Raw genomic sequence first — 22,872 nt, forward strand, 5'->3', positions numbered from 1 at the left:
GGCCCGGCCCCCACGGCCACCGTGGTTGGGGCCCCCCCGGAGAGGAACGGGTTAAGGGGCCCCCGCGGGCTCGAGCCCCCCTCGCGGGCTCCCCGAAGCTCCCCGAGGGCTCATTATCCGCGGCCTCGGCCCCCCTGCCCGGGGGATGAATAATTCAGCGTGCTGGTAGGAGACGTGTCCTCCCTCCCTCTCCTTCCTCCTCCTCCTCCTCCTCCTCGCCGGCTCTGCCTTCCCCACCTCCCGCCGTTCAGTCCTCGCCGTGCCGAGCCCGGGCGCAGCCGAACTCCCGTGCGGCACCGGGCAGCAGCGGCAGAGACCCCGCGGCCGAGGCCATGGACCCCAAGGACCGCAAGAAGATCCAGTTCTCGGTGCCGGCGCCCCCCAGCCAGCTGGACCCCCGCGCCGTGGAGATGGTGAGGGCAGGGTGGCAGCGGGGTCACGCCGGTGTCCCCCGCGCCACGGCGTGGCACCGCGCGCCCGGTGACCCTGGGGTGCTGAGGGACCCCGGGGTGCCCGTGGTGCTGGTGTTGGTGGGGGTCCCACGGAGGGACGGGGGTGTCCCAAGGTGCCGGGGGAGCTGGGTGCCGGCGGGGGAGAGCCGTGAAGGGGACGGGATGGGGACAGCGTGGGACAGGAGGGGAGGGATGGGAGAGGGAGAGCAGGACAAGGGGGACTGGAGGGGACAGGACTTGGGGACAGGAGGGTGGGGATGGGATGGGATGGGAGGGACGGAGGGGACAGGAGCGGATCGGGGGACGGGATGGGACAGGGAGAGGACGGGAGCGCTCCGAGGTGCGCGGGTTTGTGCAGAGGGAGAGTTGTGCGGGGGGACGGGGCAGGACGGGGACGGGAACCGGGAACGGGACAGGAGGGAAGGGCTGGGACTGAGGGGACAGGAATGGGACGGGGACGGCACAGGAGGGAAGGGCTGGGACGCAGGGACAGGACACGGCAGGGGACAGCAAGGCTCTGCCCAGCCCAAGGGGACGTCCCCAGGACACGGCTCCTGCGCGCCCCGGACCCGGAGCTGTGCAGGGCAGGGGGGGGGCTGCGAGGGACCGGGGGGGGAGGTTGGGGACAGCAAGAGGACCCTGCGATGGGGACACGGCCCCTCCGTGGGGCACCGCGCCTGTCCCCTGCCCCACGCTGCTGAGCACCCCGCTGGGGTGGGGGACACGGGGGTCCTCAGCCCCGGGGCACCGGGCAGGGGGCGAGGGGACCCCCGGGCCGGCCGGTGACGCCCGCTGTGCCCCAGATCCGCCGGCGCAGGCCCACGCCTGCCATGCTCTTCCAGCTCTCCGAGCACTCGTCCCCAGGTGAGCCAGGACGGGGATGGCGCCCGGCTGGGGACGGGACGGGGCAGGGGTGGCTCTGGGGACAGCAGGGGGCTGGTCCAGGGACGGGACGAGGTGGTTGGGATGGGACGAGGTGGCAGAGATGGGACGAGGTGGCCAGGACGAGGCGCCCGGGATGGACGAGGTGGCCAGGACGGGACGAGGTGGCCAGGACGAGGCGCCCGGGATGGGACGAGGTGGCCGGGAGGGGACACAATTCCCAGGTGGATGGGGTGGCAGGGAAGGGACGTGGAGGCAGAGGTGGGACGCGGTGGCAGGGATGGGACCTGGTGGCGGGTACGGGGCGCGGTGTCGCCTCTGGTATGGGGTGGCGGGTCTGGGACGTGGTGGCAGGGAGGGGACGGGGGTCACACACGGGATGGGGTGGCAGGGACAGGACAGGGGCCACGGGGTGGGCAGGGGGTGCTGGCTCCAGCACCCATCCTGCTCACCCGCTCTCTCCCGGCGCCGCGGACGCAGAGGACGAGTCCCTGCCCTACCAGGTGAGTGGGTGCCGGCCCCATGGGAGCCCCGGCCCCGTGGGAGCCCCCTGCCCGCCCCCGTGCTCCCCGGTACGGCCGTGGCGCGGGCACCACGGGGTTATCGTGGCGCTGCCGCCCCGTCCCGTCCCGGTCCCGGTGCTTATCGGTTCCCTGCCTCCTCCTGGCCCCGGGGACGGGCGAACGGCGCTGTGGGGACGGGGACGTGGGGATGGGGACCGGGGTCAGGCTGTGCAAAGTGTGGGGTGACACGGGGACCCCGCGGGGCTCAGGTCCTCGTCGCTGACCCCCCCCAGCTCCTGGTGCAGCATCACAGGGACACCGCATCGGGGTCCCTATTGTGGGATCCTCACCGCTGGGGGGTTCAGCCTCGGGTCCCCATAACGGGATCCCCATTGTAGGGTCCCTGTCCCAGGGGGTCCCATCCCAGGTCCCCATTGTGGGGCCCCCGTCAAAGTGTCACCAACCCTGGGGGGGGGGGGTTCATCCCGGGGTCCCCATGGCGAGACCCCCCCCCCCCACGGCACCCAGCTCGCACGGGGTGCAGGACCACGGCTGTCCCCAGCGCGGGGCTGGCCGTGTCCCTGTCCCTGACACCGCCGGGCCGCTCTGCCCCGCAGCGAGCCTCCGGCGAGGGCTGCCTGCTGAAACCAAAGAGGAACAACCCGTGTGCCTACACGCCGCCCTCGCTCAAAGGTACCGTCCCCCAGGGACCGGGCCCCCCGGGGTGGGGGGGGACACTTGGGGCTGCCCCCGGGGCTGGCTGAGCCCCCAGGCCGGTGCTGTCAGAACGGGGAAACTGAGGCACGGCGGGCACACGGCGGCAGCCCGGGCACGCTGCCCTGCTATGGCTCTCCCGGCGCTGCCCTGTGGGAGACCCCAGTGCTCCCAGTGCTCCCAGTGCTCCCAGTAGCACGGCGGGTGCTGACGCGGGTGCCTCGGCAGCGATGCAGCGCATCGTGCAGTCCCACCTGGAGAGCGGCCTGGCCGGGGGGGACAGCTCGGACGGAGAGGCCGACGACGGGGACCACGAGCTGGCCCGCGCCTGCGACCCCGACAGCGCCCTCGAGCCTGGTGACTGGGGGGGGGGGGAGGACACGGGGACGGGGGGGGCACATGGGGATGTGGGGGGCACGTGGGGATGTGGGGACATGGGGATGGAGGGGGGACACAGGGATGGGGGGGACACAGGGACGGGGGGGGACATGGGGAAATGGGGACAGAGGGGGGACACAGGAATGGAGAGGGGACACGGATGGGGGGGGACACGGGGACGGGGGGGGACACAGGGATGGGGGGGGACACAGGGATGGGGGGGACACAGGGATGGGGGGGGACACAGGGATGGGGGGGACGCAGGGATGAGGGGGACACAAGGATGTGGGGACATTGGGACGGGGGGGACATGGAGAAATGGGGACAGAGGGGGGACACAGGAATGGAGAGGGGACACGGGGATAGGGGGGACACAGGGACGTGAGGGGACACAGGGACGGGGGGGGACACAGGGATGGGGGGGACACAGGGATGTGGGGACACGGGGCTGGGTGCTGCCGGCTGCGGTGTGGGCACGTGGGGGGGGGGGGGGGGGTGAGGTCACGGTGTCCCCACCGGGGAGCATCTCTGTCCCCTGCTGGCCCCTGGGGCCGTGCTGACCCCAGCCGGGGCCCCCCCCTTTGTGCCGGCTGTGGGGGGGCCCCGTGCCCCCTCTGCCCCCGCCTCATTGCTCCCCCCCCCCCCCGAGAAGCCCTGGGGAGCCAGGTCCGAGCCGAGCGCAGCATCTTCCCTGCCACCAAGGCGCACAAGAGGAAAGGTAACGGGGGCACCGCGGGGACGGGGACATCGTGGGGAGGGGGACGGAGAAACTGGGGGGACAGGGACACTGTGGGGATGGGGACGGGGACAGGGACGGAGAAATTGCGGGGACAGGGACACCGTGGGGACGGGGACGGGGACAGGGACACCGTGGGGACGGGGACAGAGAAACTTTGGGGTCGGGGAAACTGGGGATGGGGACACTGGGGATGGGGACAGGGACGGAGAAATTGCGGGGTCTGGGACACTGCGGGGATGGGGACACGTGTGGAGATGGGGACAGAAGCGGGGACAGGGACTGGAGATGGGGGCCACCGCGGGGACTGTGACCCCGCAGGGATGGGAACATCGCGGGGACGTGGGCGCTGCCGGGATGGGGCCACACCGCGGGGATGGGGACGGGGAAACCACGGCGCTGGGGGGCACTGCGGGGATGGGGACCCGGTGGGGATGGGGATGTGGGTGAGGCCACCTCAGGGACGGGGACACTGCGGGGACGGGGACACTGCGGGGACGGGGACACTGCGGGGACGGGGATGCTTTAGAAATGGGGACAGGGACGGGGCCACCATCGGGGACAGGGACCCCGCAGGGCGGAGAACGCCACGGGGACGGGGCTCCGAGATGCCCCGCGGGGATTTGGGGCCGGGGCCGTCCCCGTGCCCCCCAGCGGGCCACCCCGTCCCCGTCCCCGTCCCGCGTTGGCCACCGTCCCGCTGCCTCAGGGGGCCAGAAGGTGTCCTTCGCCGGCGGCATCGACGAGCGCGGGGAGGACCTGAAGGCGCTCAGCGTCTCCGACATCCCCGAGGACCCCGAGGGGGCCGAGGAGGGTGACGAGGAGGAGCCGGAGGACGGCAGCGGTACGGGCTGGGGGGGGGGGAGGGGGGGGTCCCACAGCTCCCACACCCACGGGACACCCCCCCCCCACCACCCCCCCCGGCCCCCCCCCAGTGCTGACCCCCTGCCGCCGTCCCCAGACGCCAGCAAGGAGCGGCGACACGTGGGCTTCGCCGAGGCCCCCCCGCGCCCCGCCGGCACCGAGCGCCCCTCGCCCACCTTCCCGCCGGGCACCAGCTAGCCGCGCAGCCCACCGCCCCCCCCCCGGGCCGCCGATGACCCCCCCGGGGGGGTCAAGCCGCCCTTGCATCGCTCCGCAAGCCCCCACCCGGAGCACACCCCCCCCCCCCCGGCCTGGCCGCCCGTCGTTGCCTGCGCTTCGCCTGCGCCGTGCCCCCCCCCCCCGTCCCACGACCCCCCCCACGCTGCCCCCCCCCCCCCCGGAGCCCCCCTCGCTCAGGAGGGGTCCGGGGGGGAGGCTGGAGGAGGGGGGGGGCTTCGTGGGGCAGGGCCCTGCGGCCTCCCCCGTGCCCCCTGTGCCCCCCCCCCCCCCGAGCTCGCTTCCAGCGCCGCCTGCGCCCCCCCCCCAATAAAGCTGAGCTGTACGGAGCGGCACCGAGCGGCTTGGGGGGGGGGCTCGGGGGGGGGGGGGGCTCGGGGGGCTTCGGAGGCGGCTTGGGGGGCGGTCTGGGGTCTCGGGGGGGTTCACAAGGGGGTTTGGGGGGCGCTGGGGGGGGTCGGGGGGGGGTTCAGGGGGAGCTTGGGGGGAGCCTGAGGGGGTTCGGGGGGGTTTGGGGGGTGCTGAGGGGCTCGGGGGGGGGGGGTTCGGGGGGCTTTGGGGGGCACCTGGGGGGGTTCGGGGGGGTTTGGGGGGTGCTGAGGGGCTCGGGGGGGGGCTTGGAGGGGTTCGGGGTGGTTCACGGGGCGCCTGGGGGGGCTCAGAGGGGGGTTACGGGGCGCTGGGGGCTCGGGGGGGCTCGGGGGACTTGGGGGGCTCCAGGGGGGGCGCGGGGCTCCCCCCAGCCTCCCCCCCGCGCGCACTGCGGAATGGGCTCTTCCTTCCCCCCCCCCCCCAATGGTTTCGCCCCCGCCCGGCTCCGTTCAGCGCCCCCCCCGAGCAAGGCCGCGCGTTCGCTTCCGGGGTCAGAGGTGGCGGCGGGGCCGGAAGCGGCTCGCGCTGGGGTCTGCTTCCGGCGGGGCCTGGCCGCGGGCGGCTGCAGGTACGGGGCGGGACCGGGACCGGGGCGGGAAGGGACCGGGAAGGGACCGGGACCGGGAGGGAAACGGGGCCGGGACCGGGGCCGGAGCCGGAGCGGAGCCACCACCGGCGCCGGTACCGGGCCCTCCCCCGCGGAGGCCGCCGGTGGGGGTCGTGTCCCCGCGCTCGGGCCCACCCCGGTGGGAGCGCGGCCGCCCGGGGCCGGGCCTCACCCACCCCCCAACCACCCCCCGGTACCGGCCCCGGGCCTGGGGCTCCCCCCGGCTCCGTTCGTACCCCCCCCCCCCCCCCCCGCGCCAACACCGGCACCCCGGGGCTGCGGGCACGGGACCGGCCCCGTGGGGCTGCGGTGTCCCCCCGTGTCCTCCCCCCCCCCTCCCCCTCCTCCCCCCATCCCGTGCCGCCGGTACCAGCCCCGGTGCCCCGGCAACCGGCAGGAGGACGGGAACCGGGCAGGCCCCGTGCCCCCAACGCCCGGTGACCCCCCCCCCCGCCCCGGGGGGCCGTTCCCAGCCCCCCAGGGCGGATTTTTTCCCCCCGTGCTCCTTGCTGCTGCTGTGCCGTGCCCTCCCCCCCCCCCCCCCCCGGTGGTCCCGGGGGCCGGCAGGGCTCGTGGTGCCGCCGCAGCCCCTCGGTGCCCCGTGCACGCACACGGGCAAGGCCTGGAGCTCGTGGCGGGGGGGGCTCGAGCCATTGGGGGGGGGGGGGGGGGTCTCGAGCTGCTCCCCGGGGGCCGGAGCCCTCCCAGATGTTGAGGCCGGCTCCCGGGCTGAGCGGAGGCAGGGTGAGGCCCTGGGGCTGGCTCAGCCCCTCCCCGGGCAGCAGCTGAGGGGAGTTGGGGCTCCTGGGGGGGGGGGGGGGCCGGGGGGGGGTTGCGTGGGTGTCCCTGGGCGCTTTGAGGGGCGCTCACAACGCGCTTGCCCCACGGCCGAGTTCTTGGGAGCGCCCCTGGGGGCTCTGCTCACAGCCGGGCTGCACCGGGTGCTGCAGAGCCCCCCCCGGGAGGAGGAGGAGGAGGGGGGGGGAGGAAGAGGAGCGGGGATCTGGGGGGCTCGGGGCCGCTCTGCCCTGCCCCGTGGCAGAACCGGGGGGAAGGTGCCGGGTTTAAAGAGGTCCCTGCCCCCGGCATGCTCGGCCGCGCGTTGGCCCCCCCCCCCTCCCCCCCCCCCCAAACCCCGGTCGGGCACCCGCAGCCCTCGGCAGGCGCCGTGCCCGCGGAGCTCCCCGAGGAGCGGGGGGGGGCTGGCTGCGGGGCCGTCCCGTCGGCCGGGAAGGCGCGAGCAGGGAAGGAGAAGCGGTGTCGCGGGGTGGGGAGGCTGCAGACGGGAAGCCGTGGCATCAGCCCGCTGGCGAGGGGCTTGGGGTCGGGGCCGGGGGGCGGGGGGGGGCCGGGAGCACAACTTGGGGTGCGGGGAGCTCGATGATTCCCCCGGCACCCCGCGAGGGGCGCGTGGAGCCAGCCCCCGGTGCTGCTGCTCCTTGCGCTGAGCTCCCTGAGGGATCGGCCCCGGTCTGGGCTGGAAATATTCCTGCGAGAGGCCTCTCCGTCCCGCCGGCCTTCCCCTGGGGGGGGGGCTGAACCCTCCGCACCAACGCCCCCCCGGGAGCTTCGGGACAGGCGAGCTTCCGAAGTGCCTTCAGCCCTCGCCCGGCGAGCTGCCTGGGAACGGTCCGGGGGGGTTTTGGAGCGGCTGAGTTCCGATGGCTTCAGGCCGGCCGCGGGAGCTGGGGACGTCCCTGTCGCCGTGCAGCAGCCGGGGATCGGGGCCGGGCGTCTCTCGGGGTGATCCTAAAGAGCTCTGAAGCCGGGGGGGGGGCTGGGGGGGGGGGGGGGGGCTGCCTAAGTGCAAAGCGCTGTCTGAGCGGGGAGCGTGGCCGCCGCTGCGCCGCGGAGCAGGCGGCAGGCGCCCGCGAGGCGATGCATTATTCAGCGCCCACAGATGTCCCGAGCGCCTCTCGCTGCGAGACGGGCTCGGGGCGGCTCATCCGAAGTGACGCGGCCTCGGCTCCTCCGCGGGGCCCTGGCGGCGCGGCCCCGGCGCTCCCCGAGGGCCCCGGGGTCGTGGTTTCCGTGGGGCCGCGTGCGGGGCGGCCCTGCGGCCGTCCCGGTGGGACGTGGCAGCCCCTCTGCCCCCCTTTCCTGCAGCTTTGGGCACCGTCCTGGGGCTTTTTTACCCGGCTGCAGCCCCCTGGCCCCGAGCGAGGCGTGCTGCAGCCGGACCTCGCCTCGCTCGGGTCCCCGAGGGAGCAGGGCAGCTCCCGCCCCCGCTGCTCCGAGGCAAAGCACCCCGAGCACGGGCGTCCCCCGGGGGACGTTCGTCCCGGTGCCGTGGCCGTGGCTCAGGGCGGCCCCCGCCGTGCCCAGCCCCGGCACCTCCCTCCCTGCTTGGCCGCCCCGCTGAGAGCGGCCTCCTCGCGCGCCGCTGACGGGAGGGAAACGTTTTAGCACGACGGCCGCCTGACCGCGCGTCAGCCTCGACGCCTCGCTCGCCCCCGAGCCGCTCGCGGGGCCGCCGCGTGCCCGGCACCGCCAGCACCGGGGCGAACGGCGGCCCCGTGGCGTTTGCCACCCTCCGCTCGCCTCCGGCCACGCGCTGGAGCTGCTGGCTTGGCTCTCCCCGCGCCTGCAGCGTGTCCTGGGGTGGCGGGCGTGTGTGTGTGTGGGGGGGTGCTGCAGGGTGGGAGCGTTGGGGGGGGCGATCCTTCTCCCCCCGGCAGCACGCGGGAGGGACGGGGCCCTGCTGGTGCGGGGCGCGAGCCCAGGGCGAGCTCTGCCCTGCGAGGGAGGCTCGGCGGCAACCTAAAAGGCGCCTGGGTTCCTTTCACCCAGGAGTGACGTGGAAGAGGCAGCCTCCGGCTGACGGGGTGCTGGGAACGCGCGCCCGCAGAGGGGGGCATCGAGCGCCCGCTTCCTCTCTGTGCTCTCAGCACAGCTCCGGGCGCGGGGACTCGCTGCTGCTCCCCCTGACCCCGCGGGTCCCCCCCCCGTTGCCCCCCCCCCCCTCCCCCGCAGGTGACGCCGGCCCCTCGCAGATGCGGCCCCGGCTGACGTAGGACCCGAGCTGCTTGGGCCGAGGATGAGCAAGCCGAGGGAGCTGCAGCACGACCTGGAACGGAGCCTCCCCGCCATCGCGTCCATCAGCACCTCGCTGTCCCACAGCCAGGGCCTCTCCCCCTACTGCTACTTGTCCCCGGAGAAGAGGAAAGCCATCTCGGACGTGAGGAGGACCTTCTGCCTCTTCGTCACCTTCGACCTGCTCTTCATCTCCTTGCTGTGGATCATCGAACTGAACGTAAGTTGGGCGAAACGAACGCCCGGGGCCTTTCCTCTCCCGAGTCCGAGTGCTGTTGTGAAGCCGGTTCCTCCTGCGTTAGTCGCTCCCTGCCACAAGTCCCGGGCCAAGTCTTTGTTTGCTCTTCCCGGCGCTCCGCTGAAAATCAGCGCGAGCCGCGGCCCCGCGCTCCTTTCCTGCGCCCGGGCCCTGTTGTGGCTGCCCGGGGTCGTTAACACCGCGCGTGTCAGGCCGGGTGCTGTCCCGTAACGAGATCTGGCGCCCGCGGCAGCGGCAGGGTCGGCCGAATTTCTCCCCCGCTCCCCTCGCCTGCGGCGTTTGCCAAGCAGCTGCCGGCTCCGCCGCCTGCCCTGCCTCGCGGGGGTGACGAGGGGGGTGCGGACCTTCCTCCCCCCGCCCGGCTGCTGGGCACGGGACAAAAAGGGCTTTGAGCTTTGGTCCCTGCTGCTAATCTCAGCCTCCGGACGCCGGAGGTGCTGCCCTCCTGCCTCAAAGGCGCCGCCGGGCCTTCGTCCTCCCCGGAGCGGCCGGCGCAAGGTGCCGCGTTGGCTCGCCGCGTCGCCCGAGGAAGACCCGGCTTATTTTACTTCAGCCCCGGCAGGTCAAAGTTGCTCCCTGGGCTGTGTCTTTTTCTCTCCCAACCGGCCCTGACTGGCCGGGGCCCCGCGGGCGCTGGGTTTCGGGTTGCAGGCACCGCGTGTCCTGCCGCGGAGCGACGGGAGCAGGGAGGCGAGATGAAGAGATAAGAGCCCGCCGCTCCCGCAGGCAGCCCGCCCGGTGCCTGGCCTTCCTTTATCAGCGCTGGGTCCTGCGCTCGCTCAGCGCCCCTTATCTCTCTCCCGCTTATCTCCCGCGGTGTCTGCACGTAACAGATGGCTTCGGCCGGCGGCTCCCTCGCCCCGTGGCCGCGGTGCTGAGCGCCCGCAGGGACCCCCCCACGGCAGCTCGGGGCCGGCATTCCTGCGATGCCGACGGTGCCCAGCACCCGGCCTGGACCCCAGCCTCCTGCTGCTGTCCTCAGGGCTCTCCGGAGCGGTGCTTGCCCGCGAATCAAAACCTCCAGCCCTGGGGAAATGCCCTGGCAGCGCGGTCGTCAGGGTGATGCTGAGCGCGTGTCTCGCAGGTAGCCGTTAACGAGTGACTAACTGGTGATATTTGGGCCCTGAGCCGAGGTGCTGCATATTTAAGGCTATTAGGATGGCTTATTTGCCTAGTTATGAAGAGCAATGAGTTTATATCGTGACTAATGCTTTTTTTATCAAATGGTTTCCCTCGCTGCGAGATAAGCCGAGCGAATTGGCCCTCATTAAATGTCTGCCTCCTGCGAGCGGCGATTCTGCGAGCTCGCTGCTCGCAGAGACAAAGAGGTGCCTCCAGCAATTCTTCTCGCTTGCTCAGGGCAGTGGCGTGCGTTTAATCCAAAACACCTCCCAGAAATCGTGACCCAAAGCCTTCGCTGTGCCCTTTATTCTCCTCCTGCAATGCCTCCTGTCGGAGCGGTGGCGTTGGGGAGAGGCTTTTCGGCAAAGCTGCCTGGCACGAGCCCCGTAGCCCCCCGTCAGCTGAAGCAGCCGTGCAGAGCCGCTGCCCCCCACCCCCCCCCCCCCCGAATATTAAGCACCGGCCTGACCTAGAGGGACCACTTCCCGACGGCTGCCTCGTCTGTCCTTGGACTGTCTGACGAGAGGGTGCCAGGGCACCAGGCTGCCAAGAACTGGCCTGAGATCCACCGCCTTGTTTCTCGCAGATCATCAAACAGCTGCCAGCGTGCACCGGCGTCCCGGCCAGCTGGGCTGCGTTCAAACCAATAGCCTAAAGGTGAAGCATTTGTTCCAGTTACCTGAGCCATCCGCTTCCTCGTAAACAGCCAGCCCAAGCTCCTGAGAGCAGGATTTATGGTGTCAGAAGCACCGAGGCTGTCGAGCCCCAGATTGTCTCGGGGTGAGGCAAGAGAGCTCTTCTGTGAGCTTTTTCCACACCCGGGTACGACAGCAGAGGCCGTGGCTTTGCCTCTTTCGGATTTCCTCGCGTTTCTGCGTGTCCGCGGCCGTCTCCTCCCGCTTTCCCCCCGGCCCACGGGCTGGCCTGGAGGAACGCCGAGGGGTTCTGCACAAAGAGGACGATTGCAGCTTAAATTCCACCGCGCTGCCGAGCGACCTCACAGGAGGGACGCTTCGGGCGTCCGGCTGTGGGAGCAGCTCTGCCCAGCGCGTGGCTGACGGTGCCGAGCGCTTCCTGGAGCTGTCCGCTTGCTCGGGGCTTCCTCCCAAACAGCCGGAGCCATGGAGCCAGCGGGCAGCTTTTCCTTTGTAGAAAGCTCCCCCCTGCCCCCCCCCCCCGAAGTGTTGCATGTCGCCGTGAGCTGCTCCGGCCCTGGCTCCCCTCGGCATGAAGCAGGGGGTGAAATGGGCTGCTGCGTCCCCCCGTGGCCCCGTGCCTGCGTGGCGCGTTCGCATGCCTGGCGCATAACCCGACCCGGCGCTAACCTCCGGGCACCGCTCGGCCGCCTTCTTCCTATCGTTATTTCCTTATCAGCGCACTCGATAGCTGTCTCCTTTCCTGTCTCCTCTCCAGACCAAGGATGGCATCGAGAAGAACTTGGAGAGTGAAATCATCGAGTACAATTTTAAGACCTCTTTCTTCGACATATTTGTGAGTATCCCAGCGACAGCTCGGGGCGGGGAGGCCGTGGGCTGGGGCTGGGGTCTGCAGAGCTGGGAGGTCGCAGCGTCCCAGCCCGTCCTGTTGCACCTCTGGCCCCATCTGGGTGGCGAGGTCCTCGGGGGGCTGCATCCTCCCAGTGCCTGGCACGGGGACGAGGACGCTGGCTCGCCTTGACGGCTTTTTGTTTTCAAAGGTCTTGGCTTTCTTCCGATTTTTTGTGCTGCTGCTGGCCTATGCGATCGTAAGGCTGCGCCACTGGTGGGTCATAGCGGTAAGGAGGCAGTTCCTGCTTTCCTGTTTTCAGGCTACGCTCTCTGCCGAGGGTTTGCAGGGATCTGAGGTGCGTGATTTTATTTTCCAGGTCACTACGTTGGTCTCCAGTGCCTTCCTGATTGTGAAGGTCATCCTCTCCGAGGTTGGTTTCCTTGGGCTCACGGGGGATTGCTTTGTGATTGCTTGATGCTGCCGTTCGCCATTTTGTGTAAACTCCCTGTGGCTTTTGCTTTCTTCCACTCAGCTTCTGACCAAAGGGGCGTTCGGCTATCTGCTTCCTATCGTCTCGTTCGTCATTGCTTGGCTAGAGACCTGGTTCCTGGATTTTAAAGTCCTATCTCAGGAAGCAGAAGAGGAACGATGTAAGTATTTTGCCCTTCTCTGGTAGGAGCTGGCAGATCAGGCTACCAGGCCTGGGGTTTCTGCTGCTTTGGCAGCACCTTGACAGATATGACATTTATGGAGAAGTGATCTCCAGGCTGGCTGTGACGGTAAGTGCCTGACTCAGTTCTGTGATGGTATACAAGTCCCTTCAGGGGAAGAAAATACCAGATTATAAAAAGCATCTTTTAATTGAGAGGAGAAATACATGCCAAATTCCCCAATGTCTGGATACCGAAGCCAGACGTATTGGAAACAGAGCTCACCTCCGCATCAGTGAAAATGTTTTGAAACAGTGGGACAAATGCCAGGCGGACTGTGGGACTCTCCAGCTCCTGGTATCTGTCTTCAGATCTGGGCTGGAGACCTTCGGAGAGGAATGCTTCACTCGAAGATACATTACAGGGGTGCAGCGTGGGTTACGGTGTGTGAAATTTGACAGTCTCTAGCCACTGAGGTCAGACTAAACTGAGACCGAGTTTTTCTGACCTAATGCTGTACGAATTCCCGCGCACGGCAGGGCGCCTGTCGCTTCCAAGGGCCCTTCTAGGGAGCGGGTGCTGGGTTTGGGGTGGTGCAGCTGCCCTATTACAGCAAAAGCAGCTCGTCCTTCTCCCAGGCTTCTCTGACGTAAGAGGACTGGGAAGCGGCACGTAAACTGAGAGGTATTTGTCGAGCGAGACTGGGTCAGAAATGCACCGAGTGACTGGAAAACACCAGAGGATGTTTGGGTCTTGCAAGGAGGCTTTAAGATGAAAAATGATCAAGTGTTTAATGCCTCTATTGGATTAGGCTCGGGTTCCAAATTGCTTCCAGGGGAAGCTCTTATTTAATTAGACGCTTAATCGCCTTTGGATTTGACAGGCAAAAGAGCCCATTGATCTCCGTGCGGATAAAATGTCTCCAACAAAAGATGAGGCAATAGGAGCTGAAAGGCTCGTGGGCTGGCTGGTGGCAGCGCGAGCCGAGCAGCTGTGTCTGGCAGAAAGTGGCTGGGAGGCCGTCTGGGGAGAGCTGGGCTGGTGGTGGTGGTGGTGGGGGGGACAGACAGGGCCCCCAGCCCCCTTGGGGCTGAAGCACGGGGCACGGTGTGTGAGACCCGCTCTGGTCCCCAGGGTACCTGGCAGCCCAGGCTGCGGCCGCCCGCGGGCCCCTGCTCTACCCCGGAGCCCTTTCGGACGGGCAGTTCTACTCCCCGCCGGAGTCCTTCGCAGGTAAGGTGTGCTCCCCGCCGCGTCGCTCGGGGGCTCCTCGCCCCTCTCGCCGAGCTCTGCCTCGTTAGCCCGGCCCGTGGCAGCGCCTCCGAGAGCTGACGCTGCAAATCCGGCCACTTCTCCTTGCCCCGTGCCCGGGCAGTGCAGACACGGCCCCGCTGTCTCGGTGCCATGGGCGGCGCGGGGTGGCGCTCAGCCCCGCGCGCCTGGCTTCGGCTCCGTGGGAAGCCGGAGAGTTTTGTGGTCTTGGGATTTAATGCTCATGAGCTGCGCTCGAAAAACCTCGCCCTCGGGATGAGGGCATGGGGGCAAATCGCCACCAGCAGGTGAGGGGCAGAGATGACAGTGTGCCACTGCCCTGTGGCGCTGCCCTGTGCCACCGCCACTGCCCTGACACCGCCTCGTGCTGCTCCGAGACCTGCCCAGCTCGGCAGGACGTCAGCCGGAGCAGTTGTCCCGGTGTCGCTGGCACCCAGCCGGGGAGCAGAGCCGCCCCTGGCAGCCGGCCACGTTTTGGGGGAGGCAGGACCCGGGCTGCGCTGGGGTCGCACCCGCTGACAGCAGGGATCGGACGCTGTCTGCTCCACGGGAAGGTCAGGGGGAGATTGTTCACGTGGGATCTTCGTTATGCGTGTGTTAATTGTGTGCTTCCCCCTAGGGTCGGACAACGAGTCGGACGAGGAAGGTCTGGGGAGGAAGGCGTTGACAGCGCAGGTAACTAGAGGCGGACGCTCCTGCCCCTCCTTCCTGTCCCTCGTTTCGCAGCCTTTGCTCTGGGGGCGTGATTCTGGCTCTGCCTCTCCCTCTCCCCCCTGGTTACGTGGTCACACACCACGAGGGCATCGCCTCGGCCGTCCTCCCCTAGCTAGCAGGGTGGTCTCGCACCTCCCCGAGGTCTGCCTGGGCACAGGCCTCTGGGTGCTGCCTTCCAAGTGGTGCTGCTGCTGCTCAGCTCCAGCCCCGGCGCCCCCGCAGGAGGAAGCTCTGCGCTCCTCGCAGCCCTCGGCTTGCTGGAAGCCCTTGCGCCAAGGCAGGAGGCTCGCTGGTAGGCGCAGCTGGCGTGTGGATGCGAGCCAGGGCGGGGAGCGTGACTTCGAGCTCCAAAACGAGGCCTCTGTGACCTGAACGAAGAGATTGCTGCGGTGTGGTGGTGGGAGGTTGCCCGCTTCCCTCTGCTAGCCCTGGGAGGTGGGTAGCAAGCCTTGCACGCACGCTTTGGGCTCTCTGCAAGCCCCACGAGTGAAATATTCCCTTCTCTCCTAGGAGAAAGAATACGTCCGGCAAGGCAAAGAGGCGATGGAAGTTGTGGACCAAATCCTGGCGCAGGAGGAGAACTGGAAGTTCGAGAAAAACAATGCAAGTGTCCCCCCGCCCCGCTGCCCGGCAGCAAGCACGGATGGCTTAGCAAAAACTGGAGGACAAACGAGGCTTTTGAAACCTCCTTGCGACATGAAAAATTAACAAGCGTTACAATTACCTGATTGAATTAGGAATCTATTCCAGTTCAGTTAAATGTAAAATCCCCTCTTATTTAATTAGACGTTTAATTGCCTTCCCGTTTGACAGGAGAGAGCCCGTCACTCCTCCCTCTCGACAGCGGGCGGGCAGGGGCGGACAACTCACCTTTGGTAGGCGGGGGGGGCGCAGAGCTGTGGCGGGGAGGAGCAGAGCCGTGCCGTGCCGGCCACGTGCAGCACCCAGGGTCCTGGCGCTGCTGCTTTCGCTCTTGCTGCAGAGCAGGGTGTTTTTAGGAGCGTGCTGGGGTCTGGGGAGGCTCCGGCCGAGTTGGGGTTGCTGTGAGCCAAGGGGGAGCAGGAGCGTGTGGGGCACAGGCTGCTCCTGCTGGCCCACCCCAAGGCCCTGTGCCTGTCCCCGTCCCCAGGACAGCGACCTTGTGGGAGGCAGAGGGTGAACCGGGGAGCCCTGCCCGTTTCCCCACCTCACGGGTTTATTCCCTGAGCTACAGCGGGGTTTGCTGGGGTATCTAGAGCTCCTTGCTCTGCCCAAAGCGTGGAGTGGAAGGTGCCCTGTCTCTGCGCCCTAAAACCAACCTTGCTTTCTGCTTGTGGGCTCCTGACGTGGCTGGGGTGAGAGTCCTGCAAACTGCAGTCTCATCTGGTGTTTAAAATTCCCCTGTCAAGTGATCCATTGTTTGATGCCAAACTAGCTGGGCAGATTGTTTTCTTTATCCAAAGGGGGATGGATTTAAATAGCCTAATCAGAGTTTAACACAGGGCTAATGATGAAAGGTTATCATCTGTCCATCCCCAGCCCCTCCAGGGAGTCTCTTCTCAGATGTAGGTAACAACAGCAGTGCTGGCAAACCAAGCCCTTTCTCTTGCACTGGTGCTGGTAGCTTGCTACAAAGAGAATTTGACCTTGAAACGGAGTTTGCAGCCTGGCACGGGCTGGATTCTTTTCCTGTCTCATCACTGCTGCCTCTCTGGATGTTGTTTTGTTTATGGAAATTTGTGCATGGGCATCTGAAATGTGCTGGGTGTCCTTCCTGTCGTGGGGCTGGCTGCCTGGCCTGGGGGAGCGGGCACGGTTCGGGGCCGGGGGTGGTCCTGCGTGGCACGGGAGCGGGCCGGATCCTGCCGCCGTAGCACAGTGCTCATAGACCAGCAGGCTTTAGCCCAGGTAGAAGCAGCTAATTTTATTTTGCCGGCGTAAATGTAACTTCCTTATTTCTTGCGCAGGACTTTGGTGACGTTGTTTACACTTTTGAAATACCTTTCCACGGCAAGACCTTTATTTTAAAGGTAAGAACCTTCCCGTATCGCTTCCTCAGCCCGTGTGGCACAGGCAAAAAGCCTGCTCTGCTTGGCATCGCGGCTCGGCTTTCACGCTCTCTCCTGGCCCTGGCAGGACAGGTCAGGCTGCAGAGCGCTCTTTGAGACAGATGAACTGCACTGCGCGCTCTAGGGAATCTCTCCAGGAAAACCCCTTGGCTGGCGGACAAACTCCCCGGCAAATCTGCTGGGCCCCAGTCTCTGCTGGTAGAAGTGGGAGCAGGTGACTGCAAGACTCGCTTCCAACCCCAGCATCTAGGACTAATCTGACCAAGGAGGCTAATTGCAACTAATTGCCAGCAAGACCAGGGCTGAGCGTGCGTCTGCTGCTGCCTGGCATTGAGCAGAGCCGCGCGGAAGTGCCGTGCTCCGTGCCCTCTCGCTGGAGTGCCTTGGCTGTAAACCACGCTTTAATGAAGCATCGGTGCTGCGGTGGCTTTTCTTTGTTCCAGTGCATATGTTGCCTTGCTGGCAGGAGCTGCCGGCGGAGCGGCTCTGTGTTCACGAGGAGAAGCTGCATGGGCCCACTCTGCTGCGTTAACCGTGTGCCTCTGAAGATCCCCCGTCCCACAGGGACGTGGGGAAATGACCGTTGTCCGTGCTAGAGCTCAGAGCAGCTTCTCAGTGACTTTGTGAAGCAATTGCACGCGCAGCAGAATCGCTGATGAGGCAGGGTGAGGGTGGAGGAGCCAGCCCGGGTCAGCCCCGAGGCCCGTCTGTGGTACAGACAGATATTTGCCCTCCCACCCAGCGCAGACCCCAGGAGGCAGCAGCTCAGCGACTGCTTTTCCCCGGGGTCTGATCCTTCCTCTGACTCCTCGTGTGCCCTCCAGGCCCCTGGGAACGGGAGCGCTGCGGCAGCGGGGTCACAGCCTCGGCTCTGCAGCCTCGCCGCTGCCCTCCTGCTTTATCCCCGTCGTTCTTTGTGATCTGCCCTGGGTTCCTTAGAAATCATCTTACCGAGGTGTAGCAGGGGACTGGCTAACTGCTCTGGCTCTGTCCTCAGGCTTTCCTGCAGTGCTCTGCTGAAACAGTTTACCAGGAGGTTATTCTCCAGCCCGAGAAGATGATCCTGTGGAACAGAACGGTGGCAGCTTGCCAGGTGAGCGTGCCGGACAAAGATGGCTTAATCACAGGAGCTCCTTGGAGCGGAGAGCTGGAGCTTCCCAGCCCCGCACCGGCTGTCAGCGGTGCCCGGGCCCTACTGGAGCTTAGCTGGATCAGAGTCACTGAGGCGTTAAATCTCCGCCGCTCATCCGTACGGTCCGAATGCTCTGCGGCAGCCAGCTGCGTGGCGGTGCCCGTCCAAAAGCCCACGAGGTGGGCAGGGAGCTGGGCCAGCGGCCGAGCCAAGGCGGCTTCTGCTCGGTGCGGTTGGGGCGATCGCTGCCGGTGTGGCGGGGATCCGAAGGCAACGCCTGTGCCCCCCCGGAGGGGCAGAGGGGCAGCCCCGGGCCAGCAGAGGAACCTCTGCGTGCGCCGCCGACGAGCTCGGCCCCAGCCCCGAGCCTCCCATCAGCTGCTAAAGGCGCTGGCTTTGAGTCGTGGTGCTGTTCTGAGGGGGGGCCGCATCGCCCAGCTGTTGGCACCTGCAGGCACAGTCTGAGGAAACCCTTTTTTTTCTTTTTTTTTTCTTTTTTTTTTTTTTTTTTCTTCCAGATCTTGCAGCGGGTTGAAGACAACACGATCGTTTCGTACGACGTAGCAGCTGGGGCCGCAGGCGGTGTCGTTTCCCCCAGGTCAGTTCATCCTGCTGTCTGTGCTGTGCTGAGCCCCCCCCAAACACCTTCCTAAAACACAGAGGGAAGCTTCCGACCGCAGCGAGAGCGCTCGGCTCCAGCCCTGTCGTCGTGTGCAGGCTGGGAGCTCCTGGCATCCCCAGAGCGGGGCTGGGTACCGCTCCCAAAGGCAAGGAGCCCCTGAAGTCTCCTCCAGCCGTTTCTGGCAGGAGTCTCAGAGCCCAAATCTGTCCCAGTCAGTCAGCCTGTCTCCCTGCTAACCGTGCCGGCTGTGCTGCGTCCATATGCTGCCGTACCTTTGCCACAGCCTTTCCCAGCAGTCCCAAGCCTGTGACTTGCTCCCTCGAAGCCCCCTGCACATCTCAAAGCAGTCACTGCCCTTCCTTCGCACAGGGATTTTGTGAACGTGCGTCGGATCGAGAGAAGAAGAGACAGGTACATTTCCTCAGGGATGTCGACCACGCACAGCCTGAAGCCTCCGCTCTCCAAGTATGTCAGGTGAGAGGCAGATCCTGTTATTTGAGCTGCGATCTGACACACGCGCCTTGCTTAAGCTTAGGGCAAAGAGCCACTTAAATGAAAACCCTGCTGTCTTCCTGGCACCGTTTTCAGGAAACTAATCTATTTGTGGAGCTGAACCTCGCTTCCCTTGTTCTTCTTCCTTTGTTAAAGGAACTCTCCGTGCTGTTGAGCGCTGCTCGGGCGTTTCCCAGCTCTCTGCTCCCTCCGCTCTGGGGAGTGGAGGTGCCGACCAGTAAGAGCACAAACCCCAACCCGATCCGCATCCTGTTTATGTAACAGTTAATTCCCAAACAGGGCCAGCTGCCATTTCTGAGGGGCAGTAAACAGCTGACCGTGTCTTTCCTTGAGCCTCTCGGATGCCTTTTGCTTCTCGTAAGCCAGCCGCTTACGGACTTTAAAGGCTGCAGGCGCCGAGAGGTGGTCCCGGGGGTGAAACGAGCTGCGTCAGGATGGACCGGCTCCCAGGGTGTCAGCAGGTCTCTGGCCCCTCCGCTTCCTAAGGGAAGGTTTCGCACGGCTGGTGATGGATCTCGGCGGGGTTGGTCTCATCAAACAAGGACTCCTTGTTACTGTCTGCGCTGGTGCCTGGGGCCCAGCTGTGCCACTTCACGCACTGACTTTGTTTTTCCTAATAATCTGGTTAAAGTAATTGACATTTTAACTCGGAGCCGTTATAGCTGCCTCAGTCTATTTAAGAGCTGGGGACTTCAGGGCCTAGAAAAATCTTTAACAAATGTATGCAGCAAAAATAGTGTGTGTTCCTGAGCAGAGAAGGGAAATCTGTATCTGGGCTGTGTGTGTAAGCACAGCTCTCCTCTCTGAGACGCTCAGATGGTGCGAGGAAGGATCTGGGGGCTGTAGTGACGAGGCTGTCTGCGCTGAGCCTGTCCTGACCGAGCACGGTCTCCCTGAGTGCTCGGCTTTCCTGGGACCTGCTTGTTTGCACCCATTTCTGCCAGGCCGTGCCTCTGAAACCTCCCCGCGCTGCGGTGCCGGCGTCGGCCGCGCTGGCACGGTCCGGAGGCAGAGGCTGCTCCTCAGCCTGCAGCCCTGCAGCAGCCCTGGCACCGCCGCTGCCAAGGCACCTGTGGGAAACCTGCCTCGTGGTGTTTGCTCGTGAGCCTGCAGCCAAGCCGGATCCCTTCCCGGGCACTCTGCGCATCTGCTCCCACCCCGCGGGGCTCCCGTCCTCGCTGCCAGGCCAGGGGGTGCTGCGGCAGGAGCCAGGGTCGGTGCCGCGCACCCGGCGTGCCAGAGAGCGGCTCCTCAGCCTCCCCCAGTCTGACTCCGTGCTGCTGCTGCTGTTGTTTCCCTGCAGGGGTGAGAACGGGCCCGGAGGATTCATCGTGCTGAAGTGCCCCAGCAACCCCAGGGTCTGCACTTTCATCTGGATTCTAAACACGGACCTGAAGGTAAAAAGCCAAGTCTTCGCTGACGTGCGAGTGCCGTGGCTGTGTTCCCTCCCCAGCAGGGCACCTCCAGGAGCCCCTGCACGCTGCGGGACGCCTGCTGGGGACCTGCCCGGTGCTCCCAGCCGGGCAGTGCGGGGGCTGCTGTCCTGCTGCGAGCCTCTCCTGGGTGCAGCTTCGGGCCACTGCCAACGGGTGCCCTAAGGGGACCTGAGTTTTGCAGGCAGAGGTTGTGCACCCTCTTTCCCCCCTGAATTTGCCCCGCTGTGGGGCTGGGAAACCATTCCTCACCTGGCCGAGATCTCGGCTACGGGTTTCACCTCTCCGTGCGGGACTGGGGAAGAGGTGATTTTTATCCTCTTAGGGGACCAGAAATAGTTGGGCATGTCAGGTGCTGTCTGGCTGCCTGCTGCTCCCCGGAACCCTCTGGAGGGATGAATCACTCGCCGTGGCGTGCCCTGCTCCCAGAACCTCGGCACAAACACAGCCCCCCGCGGGGTGCGTGGGGCATGCGGGGAGCGGCGCTTGGGCCCTACGCCGTGCCCCAGATCCGGAGCTATTTACGGGGAGCCCTCGCCGGTGGCCCAGACAAAGGCAGCGTGAAGGGAGCCGGGCCGGGCGCATCGGGGGGAGCTGCCCTGTTTTCTTCCTCCGCTGAATCGAGCCGAGGTTGACGTGGAAACGGCGCTGCAGCAGCGAGCACAAAGGCTCCATTCATCAGCGCTCTGCTGCAAAGCTGCGGCCCCCTCCCCTCCCACGGCCCTCCCTTCCCACAGAGCAGCTCAGGCACCGCGCTCCCGGTGAAATGCTCTGCAAGGGATTTGCAGAAGCGCTCGCCTTGGCAGCTCCCCGCCTGGGAAGCGAGAGCGGGGACGAGCCGAGCGCGGCCGCACCCCGGCCCCGCTGCCCCCGGCGCTGCTTGGCACGGGGCTGGGGCCGGAGGTGTTTTTCCTTCATGGGTCTGGCTCCCGTGCCTCTTCCTCCCCTCCGTAATGGGCTGGTTCGGGGGGAAAACAGCCCCGCTGGTTGTGCAGGATGGGGCTGGGCACGGAGGGACGTTCCCTGCGCTTCCCAGGCCGGGGAGCCCTCGCCCACTGCCTGCCTGCTGCAAGAGAGAGGCCGTGCCGGCCGAGCTCTTGATACGCGGCCGTCAACTGCTTCCACCATCTTCCCGAAGGGCTCCGCTGCTGCCCAGACCCCTCGCCTGTGCTGCCTTGGTATTTCCTTTGGCCCCGGCGCAGTATTTATAGCGCATGGCTCATCCCTTCCTGCAGCGAAGGGCAAGGGTTGCACACGTGTGTGTGTGTGTTTGTGGCTGGGCTGGAGCTTCTCCTCCGAGCGAGCGGGGCCTGAAATGGCCCCCGGCCCGACAGCACCGGGCTCGGAGGAGAAGCCTCAGCCCCTGCCCTGCTGAAGGGGGCTGCGGGAAGCCCCCCACGTGCGCCACATCCCCGGGGCTTCTCCTGCTCCTGTCCCGTGCCCGGGCGGGGGCCGTGCCCCCCTCTCCGTCCCTGCCTGGTCCCCGTGGGGCGCGGAGCCGCTGCCAGCCCCAGCGGCGCTCCCAGCCCTGCCGCTGCTGCCTGCCCCCGCAGAGCCCGGCCTTGCTTTCTTACGCATCTCGCATAATAGAGCACGGGCCGAGGCGGTTCGGGTTGAGTCGTGCCGGGCTTTTTAGAGACATCAAAACGCGTTTCAGTTCCTCCCCCGGAGAAAACTCCTTGAAAGCAGCAGCTCCCCGCTGCGGCACTCGTGCCGGGAGGCACCTGGGGCAGGGAGCAAAACCCCTGGGCAGGAGCCCGGGGGGGGGTGGGGGGGTTCACCTCCCTGGGGGCTGCTGCGCCCATGGCGCTGCTGTTCTCCCTCACGTGCTGTTTCCTCTCCTTTCCTCGCAGGGTCGCCTGCCCCGGTACCTCATCCACCAGAGCCTGGCGGCCACCATGTTCGAGTTTGCCTTCCACCTCCGCCAGCGGGTCAGCGAGCTGTCCGGCAAGCCCTGAGCAGCACAACGCGCCCACTGCGGCCCGGGGGGGGCCGCGGGCCAGGGGGGGGCTGCCCCACACCAACCTCACCGGGTGAGGCTGCTCGGGGTGCTCGGCTCCTTCCCCGCCGAGCAGAGCCCTGAAACCTCGGCCTGGCACGTGCCAAACCCCTGCCCCGCTCTCCGTGCGGCCGGGCTCTGCCCTGCTCCGAGTGCAGCCTTGCCCCCGCCCCACACGGCGGGTCTGGGGGCTCCTTGGGACCCCCGGCTTCCTGAACTGGTACCCTGGGGTAAGGGGGAGGGAGGGGAAAGCTGCTGTGGGGGTGAGGACAGGTCTGTCCCCGTCACTGTCCCGACACAGCCACGTGCCAGGCTGTGCCCTTCGCACACAGGGACAAAGCGCAGCCCCCGCAGGGCTCGTGGGCTCCTTCCCCTGGGGCTTCACCCCTGGGGGGGACGCTGTGGGGACTCGTGGGGCCCCCCGGGGCTGTCCCCTGGGGCTGCCCCCCTCTCTGGGGTCCTGGCTGAGCTCGTTACCCCCCCCCCACCCCCCCCACCCCCAGCCCGCAGCTCTGCAGGGAACGGTTCAGAGATTTCTCATCCTTCCTGGGGGGATGCGGGGGCGAGCGCGGCTCCCTTCTACCTGTGCGCGCCGCTGCCGCGCTCTGCTATAAAGGGAAGCAGCGCCCAGCCGCCCGCACGCGGGGGCACGCGCCGGCAGCGCTGCAGCACGGGGGGCGAGCGCCCACGGCAGCCCCCACGTGGGCTGAGCCACGGGGTCTCTGCCCCCCCACCCCCCACCCCCCCAGCACCGTCCTGGGGTCCCGTGGCCCGTGCCGGGGGCCGCCTGTGGCCGGCAGCTGTCGAAATAAAAGAGCCTTGCACTATTTGCAGCCCGCTGC

The 22,872-nt window shown here is 67.1% G+C and overlaps 2 protein-coding genes across 4 annotated transcripts; both read left to right on the forward strand.

The window, feature by feature from the left end:
* Positions 1 to 332: 332 nt before the first annotated feature.
* PPP1R1B (protein phosphatase 1 regulatory inhibitor subunit 1B) lies at positions 333 to 4,727 on the forward strand. Its single transcript, XM_035572043.1, has 8 exons — positions 333 to 413; positions 1,256 to 1,316; positions 1,815 to 1,837; positions 2,455 to 2,530; positions 2,780 to 2,908; positions 3,582 to 3,647; positions 4,375 to 4,509; positions 4,627 to 4,727. Exons 1-8 carry the CDS (start codon positions 333 to 335, stop codon positions 4,725 to 4,727), a joined length of 672 nt encoding a protein of 223 aa, XP_035427936.1.
* Positions 4,455 to 22,872, forward strand: STARD3 (StAR related lipid transfer domain containing 3). Of its 3 annotated transcripts, none has more exons than XM_050715450.1 (15): positions 4,455 to 4,509; positions 8,719 to 8,998; positions 11,573 to 11,650; positions 11,856 to 11,933; positions 12,024 to 12,077; positions 12,180 to 12,297; positions 13,432 to 13,530; positions 14,189 to 14,244; positions 14,794 to 14,886; positions 16,230 to 16,292; positions 17,329 to 17,424; positions 17,982 to 18,061; positions 18,455 to 18,559; positions 19,902 to 19,995; positions 21,885 to 22,495. In XM_050715450.1, the coding sequence occupies exons 2-15, from the start codon at positions 8,783 to 8,785 to the stop codon at positions 21,987 to 21,989; spliced, it is 1,335 nt and encodes a 444-aa protein (XP_050571407.1). In that variant the 5' UTR covers positions 4,455 to 4,509; positions 8,719 to 8,782; the 3' UTR covers positions 21,990 to 22,495. The 3 variants fall into 3 exon arrangements, with proteins under 3 accessions (XP_050571407.1, XP_035427932.1, XP_035427933.1); XM_035572039.2 differs by lacking the exon at positions 4,455 to 4,509 and adding an exon at positions 5,614 to 5,706 and having other exon boundaries at positions 21,885 to 22,872; XM_035572040.2 differs by lacking the exons at positions 4,455 to 4,509; positions 19,902 to 19,995; positions 21,885 to 22,495 and adding exons at positions 5,614 to 5,706; positions 18,734 to 18,798.

This window comes from Cygnus atratus, chromosome 25 (assembly GCF_013377495.2).
Source record: "Cygnus atratus isolate AKBS03 ecotype Queensland, Australia chromosome 25, CAtr_DNAZoo_HiC_assembly, whole genome shotgun sequence".
Lineage (NCBI taxonomy): Eukaryota > Metazoa > Chordata > Aves > Anseriformes > Anatidae > Cygnus > Cygnus atratus.

Bases quoted from the DNA above. Each gene is read 5' to 3' on its own strand.
- PPP1R1B (XM_035572043.1), top strand. From the start codon at position 333: ATGGACCCCAAGGACCGCAAGAAGATCCAGTTCTCGGTGCCGGCGCCC. The intron at 1,838-2,454 runs GTGAGTGGGTGC...TCTGCCCCGCAG, and splicing joins ACGAGTCCCTGCCCTACCAG to CGAGCCTCCGGCGAGGGCTG. The intron at 4,510-4,626 runs GTACGGGCTGGG...CGCCGTCCCCAG, and splicing joins GGAGCCGGAGGACGGCAGCG to ACGCCAGCAAGGAGCGGCGA.
- STARD3 (XM_050715450.1), top strand. From the start codon at position 8,783: ATGAGCAAGCCGAGGGAGCTGCAGCACGACCTGGAACGGAGCCTCCCC. The intron at 17,425-17,981 runs GTGAGCGTGCCG...TTTTTCTTCCAG, and splicing joins GAACGGTGGCAGCTTGCCAG to ATCTTGCAGCGGGTTGAAGA. The intron at 18,062-18,454 runs GTCAGTTCATCC...TCCTTCGCACAG, and splicing joins GGCGGTGTCGTTTCCCCCAG to GGATTTTGTGAACGTGCGTC.